Raw genomic sequence first — 14280 nt, forward strand, 5'->3', positions numbered from 1 at the left:
TTGGATGCAAATTGCAGAAGAATATTTTTTTCAAAATAAATGGTATACATGCAAATTAATGAATCATTATATATATATATATATATATATATATATATATATATATATATATATATATATATATATATATATATATGTATGTATGTATATATATATATATATATATATATATATATATATATATATATAAACAAGATACCATAACAAGTATGTCACAACTTCCTACTCAATTTCAGCTAAATTTTCTTCATCAGTAATTCAAATCAAAGTGGCTGAGAAAGTGCAACATACTTATCACTGCAGGTTCTCACTTTGGCAGCAGTTTAATTTTACTTAAAGGCAGCAATACATTTGATGTTTTCAATTTTAGTGGCTTGACCATTTTTACTGACTCAAGTCTCACCTCCCATGGGCATCAAAAATATAGGACATTAATTCAAGCCCATCTCTCTTTCTCTAACATGCCTCAAAATTGTTTTATTTTTTTCTCTTCTAAAAGAAGAAGAAATTAAACAATCACAAATCAGGTTTGAATGATCTTATTTGAGGACCATATATGACAGAGGACCTTAATAATATTATATCTATACAATTTATAAGAGCATGTAAAAGCAGTCATAAATCAGTCTGTGAGACTATGACAGATTGGCATGAGTTTGTCCTAATCAGGTGTCTTAGGTTCTCGTTCAGCTGAGGTGACCTGCATTTACTGCCACTCAAGACGATGAGTCACAGATTATGAAGGCCATGAAGGACATCTTTAAAAACAAAACCTCTTTGGCTTCAAAATATGGCATGAAACCAATTGCCAAAATCATTGTCTTGTCTAGCAACAGACTATCAACATTAACCACCACATTATGTTTTTGTAATACTGTAGAATATTGTGACTACAAGCATGCTACCTCAGACTTTGGAGAGCTGTTATATGTCTGTGTTCAAGAGTTCTGACCATTTCACATAGCTTTTACATAATGCGACTACTACTCTGAAGAAAACCTTGACCTCAGAACATATTTTAAAGAATTATGCAGGCACTTAAATCTACAACAAAAGGATAACTTCACATAAAATGTCTAAGGCTTACATTCCACTAGCTATTGTCAGTCATTTACATAGTTGTATGAGAATCATAGGAGATCAGTGCATGTAGCCATCCCTCGGAGAGTGCTAACAGCTCCAGAAACTCTGCTTCCTGCTGAGTTGATGGTCTAGCTGATTCTGACAATAGCATTTTTGACATTATCATTATCACGATAAGGCCGACCAATGAGCTTCTTCTCATCCTGAAAAATCGTTGTCAGGTTTGAATCTGATCCAAACTTCCTCTCAGCAAACTCTAAGCCACATACATCAAACACTGATTGTTATTCATTGTGGTTGCATAAATTAGTGTTTTCTGGGGTTCTGCTACACCACAATTACTTCCTAATTCAGTCAGAAATAAATGTTTAGTCATTTAGTCTTTCTTTTGCATTCTTAATGAGTGAGAGTAACAAGTAACAGACCTTCAACAGAAGAGGATGAAGATGGTGTAACCGCTCCTACCGAGTTGTTTTAGGTCGGCCTGTGGGACGCCACGTTAAGTATATACATTTATACAAGTCTCTAGTGAGTATGTAATGGATCATAAAACAATGACCGATGATGACGTAGCATGTGGTTTGCTTGGTTGCAAGTAGGTGATAAACAATCTAAGTCTGTCCATTTGAATACAGCTACTCCCTTCTACCAAAGTGTAAACCCTGACAATATGTCAACATCAACCCAAGTTCTCCTCCATCTTTAACATCCTTGGTCTTCTGAGAATTAGCATGGTCCCATTGTGCTGACAGTGGTGTAGTTGAACTTAGACATGGACGCTCCGGTGGCAGTGACCTCATCGTCACCTTCCCTAAACCCTCTTCTACGGCAGGGCCAGCAGCAGCAAGAGAAAGTGGTGAGAAGCGCCTTTCTAAAACGCTTGTTCATAAAGCAATAGATGATGGGGTTGACGCAGGCAGATGTGTAGGACAGGAGGTGGATGAATGAGATGGGAGCTCCAGAGAGAGCCCTGTGGGCGGAGGGAAGGTCGAACGCTTTCCAGGTGTTAACGGAGTACAGGGGCATCCAGCAGATGAAGAACATGGCCACGATGACGATGAGCATACGGATCACTCGCTTCTTTGCCATCAGTTTAGCCTCAGAGGTATTGCTGCGGGGTCGGTCCACCTTTGCGGAGCCCGTGGGGGTGAGGGCTGACATCTCCATGGAGTTGGGCCTCTTGGACACCTGGATGTAGCAGCCGTCTCCGTCATCGCTGGTACATAAGACAGTGGCACTGATACTATTTTTCATTCCTGTTGAGGAAACATTGCATTTTCCTTAAAAAGAAGCTCTGAGTACTCAGATAAACACACAACAAGAGGACGATTACATTTTGAAGCAGATTTGCATTTCTTGAATGTACTGTAATTCTAAGGTGGCAGCAAAAAAAAAAAGAAAAAGTTAAAGTTTTAGGTAAGCTCAGGATTTGGCTTTTTTTTTTTGTAAATGAAATGCTGCATCAAAATTGCTTTGTTGTTGTCATGACATGCAGCACACGTCTTGTTTTCTATTGGTTGTGTACGAAAAAATGCCAATCTTTACAGTATAAATGTGGCCATACACACACACACACACACACACACACACATATATATATTAAATAGATCCAAGGAGGAATAAAATCCCAATTCAGTATATATATATTTTAAAAAAAAGATGAATATCATGAGGTCATTGTTGGTTTCACTTTTTAAATGAATGCATATATCAATTTAGATCAATCTGAGACTTCTATTTGAATAAATCATAAAATATAGCATTTATTAAGTCTGCCATTATTGATATGTCATTTCAATTTAGTCAATATGGTAAGCAGTGTGAGTGAATTAATTGGATAATTTTTTTGGAGAAAAAATGAATACAAATACACTTTCAAAACCTGTAATAATGATTTACTCATGATCAAATTACTCTTATGAACTGTTATTTTAGACAAAATGACTCACAAATCAGTCTCAAAATCTAAATTGCTCTATAGAGGTTCACTTTCCTGCAGAGTTTTGCTCCACCATTGATCAAACTCACCTGCCTGTAACTTTTTATAATCCTGAAGACCTTGATAAGCTTGTTGAGGTGTTTTATTAGGGCTTATACTACAGGGCTGTTGAATGCTTGATTCTGATTGGTTGAGAACGTTCTAAGGTGTGCAATTATTTTCAGGGAAACGCACGGCTAAAGTAGTTTCAGTCAGGTTTGACCACATTACAGTTCCATATCACTGCACTTAGTTAACTGTAATGACGGGAAATAGGATAGAATTCATAACAAGAAAAAACATACAGCCCCATGCGCTTGATCTGCAATTTTCGATGTCTAACTTCACAATCAATGGACACATACAGTTTAATTTTAATAAATAAAGTATATAGGCCTATCTATAATAAATAGAAAATTAAACTGAATATATAAATTAGTTGATAGTCCTGCTGCACTGGTTTACATAATTATTCCAGATAATACAAAAAAATAATTATTGATAGGCCTAGGTACTTGTTAAAAGGGTTTTGTGTGTTTCATTTATTAGGTTATCTACTGTCAATAATAGAAAAAAAGAATGACCGAATTAATTAAAACAAATTGAATTAATAAATAAATAATAATATTGACGCACATGCTTTTCTGTCTCCCTCCGCTTCGCATTGTGACCGCATTACCACCTCGGGTGTGCATTATTTTTCTAATAATTCAACGGCCTGAAGTCAATTATTCCTTACTCGAGCAAGACTCAGGAAAGTGGACCTCAAGGGCCAGAGTTGAGAACCCCTACCTTAAGGAATCTTTAAATGCAATCATAATTGTTACATGTCTTATGATTCACAACACAAATTATTACCAATAAAAATGAGAAATTAAATTGTATTTTGCTAATTCAACTGAAAACATCTTAATGGGTAGAGTGGTGACTCAGCACTGGAGAGTTTGAATGCCAGATTACTGCTGCCCAGGGGAAATGGGGCATATTTATAACATTAATAGAATGTGATTTAGTCAGAACAGCGGAATTCAGGATGGGACATAATCAAAGCAATCCAGCAGATATTAACTTCTAAAGGCTCCATTAATGAGCAATTTCAAGGAAATATTCTGTCTATATTGCCTCTTTTTCCCTTACTATTTTAGGGGCAGTTACGGAAATTTTGCACAGCTGCAATTATCTTTTTGAAAGTCCTAGGTCACATTTCATTACTTAGGAAATTGAGTCAATCACAAACAGATGGCCACGACTGTACACATAGATAATGAAATCCTCAGGGTAGGTCATCCAATATGTTCACAGCAACTAGCACCGTTAATACCCTTTAGGATGGTCTGGGGCTTACTAAAAAAATGACACTAAATCAGATTGTAGTGTGTTATCGCCTTCATAGGTCTCACCGCACTGTCCCTTCTTCTGTTCCAATTCAAACTGTATTCCACGGTAGAGCTCACGAGATATGAGCCCATAAGAGATGATCATCACCACTCCAGGAATGAAGAACAGAACAAATAGCAACAGGATGCACCTGAAACAAAGTTAAACCTTTTGAAACTCCCAATCATCACACAAGCTTGCTCTTCAAACAACATTCTCTATTAGACTTGAAAAATGTTTCACCCGGATAATTGAAAACATTGTTAATAATATACAGATTTATTCTGTTTATAATTATGAATTATTTGAAGTAATTAACACCAGAACTGCGTAGCCATCCATCCACACATCATAAAGGAACCATTGGTACCTAACAATGCCTATTACATTTGATAAAATCCCATGTCTAGCCTATATTAAGAAATATTCAGAAAGAATAAGGAAAGTATACAAGCAAACTCAAAGGAAGAGAGAGTGAGAGGGAGAATACTGTTGTCATCCCTTGCTGTCTACGTACGTAGCAGTAGCTTTCATAAAACAAGAATGTGTCGCAAGAGGCACTCAGCTGATGTTTAAGACTCTGGCTCCTTTATATGCTTCTCTGTCTTTGTCTTGTATAGAGACGGACACAGACAACCAATGATGTTACATTATAAGTAATAACGGGAAGCTTTTCCCATTAAAGAGACAACTTAAGCTCTATGGACAGCATCAGCACACTATCAATTACCACAGACAATAATTCGAATCTGTATGTCAATATGCAAAACATTGCATTTACAGGTATGCAGTTACAGTATAAGATAAGTCTATGCGGGCAATGCGTTCTGGAGGCTATAAAAACAGAAATGTGCAACTCATGTTTTTTAATAAAGCACTTTATTTTGAAGATGTTAACATCTTATGTTCTTGTACTTTATCAGGTGAAAGTAAAAGGGTTTAGCAAATACGTCATGACTGGAGCTGGATTTAACTTTGCATAGAAAAGGTTAGTAAGCGATTTTATTTTGTTACTGTCAGTGTGACATGTTTAATGGTTAAAGCAGAAGTTTCTTTTTTTTAGAATATAAAATAATTTTTTTCTTACCCAATATAGGGCCAGATTTAGTAAAAAGGGCTAATTAGCATGAGAGTGCATTTCCAAAAAAATGCAGATGGGAGTGGAAAGTTTTGAGCGTGATCTACTGATGATGCAAATGAAAAGAACACAGGCACAGCCGGATCATTTCCATAATGACTAGCGTAATCTACCAAGAGCGGCGAGAATAGACGTCTGGTTAAAAACATTGCGCAAATTGACGAGCGCAAACCTTAGTAAATCACCTTGCATTATTTATTTAAATACTTTCCTCCCATAAATGTTGAGTCTGAAAGGGAAACTTCTATAAATGCATTTAAGGTGCCGTTTCAGCGCTAATTTTTCACTTCGTGTCTGTATTTGTTTTTTAATACCAAACGAGGGTTTACGATGGCGCAAGCTGTTAGTAAATCTGGCCCTTAGTATGTGGAGACAACTATAAGGTGTAAACTAGGCAATTCTCTAATGCACACTACCATTCAAATTATTGCTATTATAAACTATTGTTGCGATCCTCACAGTCGTAAAGGAGATAAAGCTAGGCCAGTCACTCACTGTGAAACAGTTTCAGAGACTGTTGGTTCTAATGCCAGCTACATCCAACTTGATTGGTAATATGAATGAAACATTGGTTCTTGTCCCAAGGTCCTGTTTTAGAATCTCATTGTCATCGCGTCACACTCATGACAGTTGCTTCTCTCATGGGCTGGAGAGTGGTAATGGAAGGCTGCTCAGCTCAGGGTCTTTGGAGGAGTCATCGTGTCTCTTGGCACATACAATGCCTGGAGATGATGGCTGTCTTCATGGCATTAAAGCACTTCCTCCCAGACCTGAGAGGCCATCATGTACTTGTCCCCACAGACAACACATTGGTGGACACTTACATAAATCAACAGGGGGTCTGCGTTCGCGTCCACTATGCAAACTGGCGCACCAGATCATACTGTGGTCCCTAGGGAAGATGCTCTCTCTGAGAGTGGTATACATCCCGGGTTACCAGAATGTAGGAGCAGACATCTTGTCGAGGCAGGGGCTTAGGCCCGGGGAATGGAAACTTCACCCTGAGGTGGTGTAAGGTATATGGGAGGTTTGCGGCTAAGCTGAAGTGGATCTGTTTGCGTCTCAGGATACGACGCACTGTCCACTGTCCAGGATACGACGCACTGTCCACAGTTCAGCTAGGTTCTCCCTAACACACCCAGCCCAACTGATTGCTCACCCCTGCCCTATGATATGGAACCTGTAGTTTTGGCCTCTGAGGGGGCCCAACTCATAGACTCAGTTCTCTCAACTGTTGAGACCATACTTCACTCCAGAGCTCACTCCACAAGGAAGTTTTATGCCTTGAAGTGGAGAGTTTTCACTTCTTGGTGCAGTATGCGACAGTGGGATCCAGTTAACTGCCCGGTTTGTCCAGTACTAGACTACTGGGCCATCCCCTTCCATACTAAAGCTGTATGTGGCAGCCATAGCTGCTTACCGCATCCCTTTGGGTGGTGTATCTGTGGGAAGGAACCCATTAATAACACTTTTCCTTCGTGGCAGTTTGAGGCTTAGGCCTGCAATTCGTACCAGAGTTCCAGCTTGGGATCTGTGGAATATATTTTGTGCTAGAAGGTCTATCTGTGGCTCCCTTTGAGCCCTTTTGAGACAGTTTCAGAAATGTTTCTGACCTTAAAACGGTGACTGTGTTCCTTCTAGCTATATCTTCTCTAAAGAGAATAGTAGATATTCAGGCCCTGTCGGTATCCCCCAGGTGCCTTGAGTTCAAGGTCAAGCCATTCCTATACCGAAAGCCGAGCTATGTCGCCAAGTTGCCGACCAATGTACCTCTGGCTTATGTTCTGCAAACCTTCTGCCCTCCTCATTTCGGAGATCAGGACCAGGAAAAGCTGAACCTTGTGTGTCCAGTAAAAGCGCTGGATACTTATGTCCACGGAGCTTCTTAGTCTTTCTTAGTCTCTTAGTCATTCTTTAATGAATAAAAAAGTTCAAAAGAACACCATTAATTTGAAATAGAAATTTTTTATTGTCACTTTTTAGCAATTGAATGTGTCCTCACAAATTAAAATAATTTTATTTAATAATTAAAGTATTAAATATTTAATTAAAGTATTAAAAAAATCATACTAATATCATACTAATAAAAATCATACTAATGTGCATACTAATCTTACACATACTTTTGTAACCTTTATGGCCCTATCGAAATAGTGCTTCAAAATATTGTTTGCATATAAGCCTGAAACTGTCAGAGCTGTGGTGTATTGGTCTGTGCACATGTTCTGGACAGTGTTGGCTCAGGAGAAACCAGATTTGAGTCTGACTCTGGTCTTGTCCTGATCCCACTCAAGTGTCGCATGCGTTAATGTGCTAATTTTGACAGACCTAATTTTTATAAAATTAAACATAAACATATGTATTTATTATATTCCTTTGCTCACTCGGTTCCTCCCTTTCCACACCTGTGCTCTAGTCATCAGTTGTGTCTAAGCCTGTATGCTGGCTCGTTGGCTCGTCATTTTCACCAGCATCCTCACACTCCACACTTTGTCTTTTAAAGTACATTTCCTAAACATTCCTAAATTTCCTGAATTCCTAATTTGCGCATTTTATCATTTGTGCGCATGTACATGACTGATAATAGGGACTTTAAGCAGCAGCTGCTGACACAACGGCAACAGCGTTTTGGTGTTCTTTTGCACATGCACAAATTTAACAACTACTTTTTGACGTTCTACTGTAACCATCTACTACGGGAGAATAGCTGATTTGCCATAGTTGATAATCTGTGACAGATTAGATAAATCCCTAACGCAAGTGCTGGTAGGCAGACACCGTTTATGTGCGTGACCATGCACTCACACAAATGTGACCACGTCAAATTTTGACCCGCTCATTCTCAAAAAATGGTCGCAGTCTGGAGCCCTGATACGTGTGTTACTCCACACATGAGCACTTACCACGCTTGCTCCACCTCGATCTTCGGCCAGTCATGGCGGCACATGTGAGCCGTGATGTTGTTGGGTTTGGTCAACTTAATCAGGGTGCTGAAAATGGGATAGGGTATCATAATAAGGAAGGACAGAACCCAAGTGGAAGCGATGACTTTGTAGGCGTGGGATCGGGTCTGCCATGCACGTGACTTCAGCGGGTTGCAAATGGCACTGTACCTCTCAATGGCTATAGCCACCAGACTGAAGGTAGATATGCAGACGGAAATTCCTGTGGTAAAGCAGAATGACATTTTTGATCAAAATCGGTACATTTACAATGTGCAAACAGTCAAAAGCTTTAAGATCTTATCTAAATAGTTTATCCACCAGGTTTTATGATTCAGATGCTCTTATAGCTACATGTATTCACTGCACATCTGTTATTTTTTCCGATAGCTTGATGCCTTGCAAAATTGAAAGCGACAAATCCTTAATACGTTCTCCTAAAAGAACAAAGCTTTGAAAAACATTATGAAATGGCATTCTTGTTGGTGAACGTTGTTAAGCGAGATTTCCGACAACCCCTCATGTTTGAGAAATTACTGCCCTGATGCCCCAAGAGCTTTGATCTGATCTCGCCCTCCGCACCAGAGCTTATACCAGGTAAACTGTTCTTTGCTTTACAAATCCCCTTCCTTCTCTGCCTCATCAAAAAACAAACAGTGGGAGAGAGGTTGTGTTTGGCACTGCGTGTTGGATGTGCTGCCCTGTTGCACTCCTACACTGTATGGGCCGCAGGCCGCTCGCACACACTCAAGCAAATAAGATCTGCTCTCTTCTGAACTATGTCGTCTCCAGGGCCTCCATCAGACAGTGACCATAATGCTGGAAAAAACATCCTTTAGAAACTCTATCTTATCGCCGTACAAATCATTTACATTTATTCATTTAGCTGACACTTTTATCCAAAGCGACTTACAATTGCTATATATGTCAGAGGTCGCACGCCTCTGGAGCAACTAGGGGTTAAAGTGTCTTGCTCAGGGACACATTGGTGTCTCACAGTGGATTCGAACCCGGGTCTCTCACACCAAAGGCATGTGTCTTATCCACTGCGCCATCACCACCCCTATAATTCCCTATAATCACCCCTATAATCACCCCTATAATCATGACAGTGTAATAGTTTTCAAGTGACCATAGCTGATTAGTTTCTTTTGACTTTGTGCCCATAACTTTTTTCAAATGTGCTACAATATACAGTTGTCCGCTGCTGTCCAGAACAGAACTGTCTTAAGGTTTTTTGTTTTTTTTGTTGTTTTTTTTTCAATCCATTTGCCAGAAGCCCTTGTGTGTCAAATCTGACCTTGGCATTGTATCGGTTGGTACTGGATGGGCATTGACTTTCAATTAGGGAGGTAGTGATCCATGAAAAAGTGCAGATCAGCAGGGTGCATTCATACATATGCCTACATCAGTGGCTAAGTTCTCAAAGCGAGAGTTATTGCCAATATCTGACATCCAGGTAATTGTATTACAATTAAACAGTAGTCTCACGTAGCAAATTTGACTTGAATCATATAGTCTGGTTCACTGGTTTATTTTTACAGTATGTGCTGTTTAGGAGCCATAAACTGAAATACATGATACAGTGAAACAGTTTCTGCAAAGAGATGTACAGGAAATACCAAAAATATGATTGGAAATGTATGTGTAAACTATAGACGACACTTTGGGAAACTTTATTTCACAGTGTCTTTGTTACACGTTACATGTACATACAGTAGTAATAATAAATTATGCTAATTTCATGCAACTAACTCTGAATCAAACCCGGTAGCAGCACTTTATTTTACAGTTCTGTCCCACATAAACATACTATGTACTTATTATAGTGATTACAATAACTGTATAATAACTAGATACTAACCCTGAACCTACCTTTAAACCTAATCTTAACACATGTAGTTACCTTATATTACCCAATACGTTTTTGAATGGAATGAAAACTGTGATTACACGTAAGAGCACGTACTGTAAAATAAAGTGCGACCCCAAATCCCTAATCCAAACTCTAAAAATATTTCTAAATGTATATAAATGTGTAGTTACAATGTAACAAGGACACTGTAAAATAAAGTGTAACCACACTATGTTATAAAAAGTAACTGTTATGTGGATGATTGGCTCATGAATATTATTTATATCATTGATGTTAAATATGCACACAAATTCTTTTAAAAATACTTTTGATTGTTTTGATATATAGTTGTCATTAACTGTTGTTTGACAGGTCTATAACAGAGTATTGTTCACATACAGCTAAAAATTATTTGCTCAGTTTACTTTTTAAAAATGAAATAATGCAACACAAGCCTACTTCAACATCTTGTCAAAGATTAATTTCATTGTGCACACTAAGGCCTGGTTTCATAATCAGAGGTTAGATTGAGCCAGGTTTAGGCATTAGTTCAATTAGGATATTTAAGTAGCTTTTATAAAGGGGCCTTAGAAGATAAAAAAAAAAATACTGATATGCATCTTAAGACAAAACAATGGCAATGACAAAATTATTTTAAGATATGTCAGTGCAAGTTGCTTTCAGTTTAAACAGCTTAAACATGCACTTTAGTCTGAGACTAGGTTTAAGCCTTGTTTTAGCAACCAGGGTTTAAATTGGTAAAATAAAAGTTACTTAATCCAATTTTGTTGGCACTACATGAATCATTGGCGTTAACTGAACATGGTCAGAATATTTTTAAGAGAGGGAACTTTTTCTTAGGATTTACTTTTTTTATTGGGCTTTACTTCAGTTCAGCTAGGTTCCCCATATGTGGAAGCAATTTAATTATTTTCAGCTAGAGTTATTTGAGTTTTTGAGTGAAAAACATAAATGTCCAAAATAATAATACAAGCAATAATTCTTAATCCTTAGGTGTAGCGAGCATCGGCCACTTTACCACACAGTGCATCAATTCAGGTATAATGCTTTCTTACACAATTGATCTTGAGGAATTACTGCTGCCACGATTGAGAGAAAATGTATTCAAACACGTCTTTTTTTAAAAAATCAAGGAAGGCTTGTTTGCACGTAAAAAAATGACTTAATTTGAATATCCATGCCAAGCAAGCATTTCAATACCGATTGCACCTGGATAGACTAAATTGAAAAGTAAAAAAAAATGAGTATCTTTCAACATTTTGAAGGCACATACATATCGGCAGATTTAGGGAATAGTGCTTGAAGCCAGTGCATTCGAAGAAATGACAGTACATCTTACCCATGAGATAGGCCACAATCTTGCACATAGCAGCTCCAAAGATGAAATCCTCCAGCAGGTTGGGAATAAGAGTGAATGGCATGCAGAAAACAGCCATCATAAGATCACTAATGGCCAGGGAGAGCAGGAATGAGTTGGTCACCGTACGCATTCGCTTATTCGCCACCAATACCACAATGATGAGCAGATTACCAAACACGCTCAGTAGGAATATGAGGGAGTATAGCAGTATGCGCAGCGAATCCATGTCTGAAAGACAAAGATCAAATAACAGATCAGCATATTAAAAGACAGATCCCTGCTTTTGAAATGACAAAATATCAACAATTAAACCTAAACCTTCTCTATCATGTTTGATACGCAAATTTCTATGAAGTCTGATTGATAGTTTATGCTTTTTTAGCAAATAAAAGTAATTTTAGTATATTTCTACAAATGTCCGCTTTCAGGTTGTGGTATAGGCTATGTGTCTTTTTTAGTAATGTTTTAACATGAACATTTACTGGACTGAAGCAACCTGATTATCCATATTTTTTTTTTTAATTATTATTATTATTGTAAAATAAATCAAATATGATAGATTAGGCTTTTAAGGAATGTTTATTTGTTCCTCTCAATTATCATTGTACTGCTCTGTATTATATGTTTTGTTCCCCAAAATAAAATAAAAAACTACAGAGCTTTGATCACAAAACTATGCATTTAAATATCATCTTTCTAAGACATTATTAGGAGACATAGAGTGACAACTGAAACTTACATTGCATTTTATGTAAGTACTGTAATTCTGTTACAAAAATCTGGAGATATAAATATCAGCAACGACACTAAATTGCATATTTTTGCTTGTTTGGGTCCAGTAAAATTGATTAAATAAAATTGTTTTTCCCCCCTCAAATATGAGATCCATATTCTTATATTTCATACTATACGAGCCATAAAAGCTATATAATGGATCAAGTAATGATTCTCAAGCAAAATACACATACAAATTGTTTTTTAGGGGGTTTTGTTCACTAAACTTTTCTATTTAATACATATATACAATATTCAACATTTGAAGTGGATGAAAACCTTTCATCAAAGTTATACATGATTTTGAACAATACCCGTTCTCGTCTAAGGACAACTTTGATGAACTTTTTTGACCACTTCAAATTTTGACTACTGTACATATATATGAACTTTGCACATATTTTTAATTACTGAAATTGTTTAAAAGGTCTTATTTAATCAAAGTCATACTCTCCTTTGATTACTTTTTGAGTTTATTTTCACTGTCAGCAATGTCCTGATGTAAATTATATATTTATATATGAATCACAGATAAATGTAGTTATTTCTAAATTGTGCAGAGGAAAGTAAGGCATGAACTAAGAAAAACATTTTAACAATTTGAACCTCATTGTGACATGTTGGGTATTTTTTTTTTTTAAATTTGCAAGCAATGGGACTGGGATTCATATTAGATTAACAAACTGAATGCCTCTGATGGTCCTCAATGCAACCGTGTAATGGTAATGGAAAAATTCCAGCCATCATAAAAATAACATCTCCAGTAAGTAAAACAGTTCACTCAAACACTTGCTGTGTGTTTTTCAGACATGGCTGATGGATTATGTTTTTTTAGCTCATCTCTGTGGCCATAAATCTCAATTTTGACACAGAGAATCATTCTTTCTGCTACAGCCTTTCATTTCATTTAAGCAATGAGTTGGAAACTTGATATCTGTAACAGAAATGCTGATGTGTAATTGGAAGATTGCTCAATCGGAAGGAACTGCAGTAATTAATGGAGAAAAATTGCAGAATTACAGCAAAACCATATTAGACTATGAATCGTAATTCTGCATGAACGTCATAAACTTTCAATGTATTCATTTAATGGAATCATAAACATGAATCCCTTAATTTGCCACTTCATATTTATATGTTTGAACTGAAAGTTATTCAACCCCTAAACGATAGTAATCTATCCATTTGGGTATCATTATAATACATAAACAGACTGTGTGGCTACAAAACAACAACAACAACAACAACAACAATCTAATACATTTTAAGTCAGCATCAGATAAAGTATGCCTAAATGTTTCATGACTTCAAGAAATATTATGCTAATACTAGACTGTATGCATCTTATCAGAGTTTGTGCAGTTCCTACAGAGCTGACGTGGATTCAATTAATTTCCGGTAAGTTTAATAAAGACATGCCACTTCATGCTAGACAAGATAAAATCATTGTAATGCCACAGAATAAATAAAAAGAAACAGCAACACATATTAATGATCAAAGAAGTAGATATGTTATTGTATTTTATATGACATTTCATATAATAAATAATTAAACAAATATAATTATTTGTTTAGTTGGACAGGAAAAAAGGAAAGTTCAGTTATGCAACCAATGGTTCAGGGTACCAAATGTAGAATTGTACGAATCAGTCATTGAAAACCATATTTACACCATTATTCTGAATATGAACACATACCCCTTAAAGTCTAAAGTGGTTATGGCCTGACATGTGAATTCTTTATTAAACTTCC

General features: G+C 36.9%; 1 protein-coding gene across 1 annotated transcript in view; it reads right to left on the reverse strand.

The window, feature by feature from the left end:
• Positions 1-309: 309 nt before the first annotated feature.
• Positions 310-14280, reverse strand: part of cckbrb (cholecystokinin B receptor b) — a 48414-nt gene continuing 34443 nt past the window's right edge. The window contains exons 2-5 of the mRNA XM_077215284.1: positions 11734-11982; positions 8480-8741; positions 4462-4589; positions 310-2339 (exon numbers count right to left, since the gene is read on the reverse strand). Coding sequence (XP_077071399.1) covers positions 1810-2339; positions 4462-4589; positions 8480-8741; positions 11734-11982 — 1169 coding nt within the window. The 3' untranslated portion in view covers positions 310-1809. The remainder of the gene's footprint in view (positions 2340-4461; positions 4590-8479; positions 8742-11733; positions 11983-14280) is intronic.

Source organism: Siphateles boraxobius, unplaced genomic scaffold, assembly GCF_051911475.1.
Source record: "Siphateles boraxobius isolate OS27281-9 unplaced genomic scaffold, OSU_SipBor_1 7, whole genome shotgun sequence".
Taxonomy (NCBI): Eukaryota; Metazoa; Chordata; class Actinopteri; order Cypriniformes; family Leuciscidae; genus Siphateles; species Siphateles boraxobius.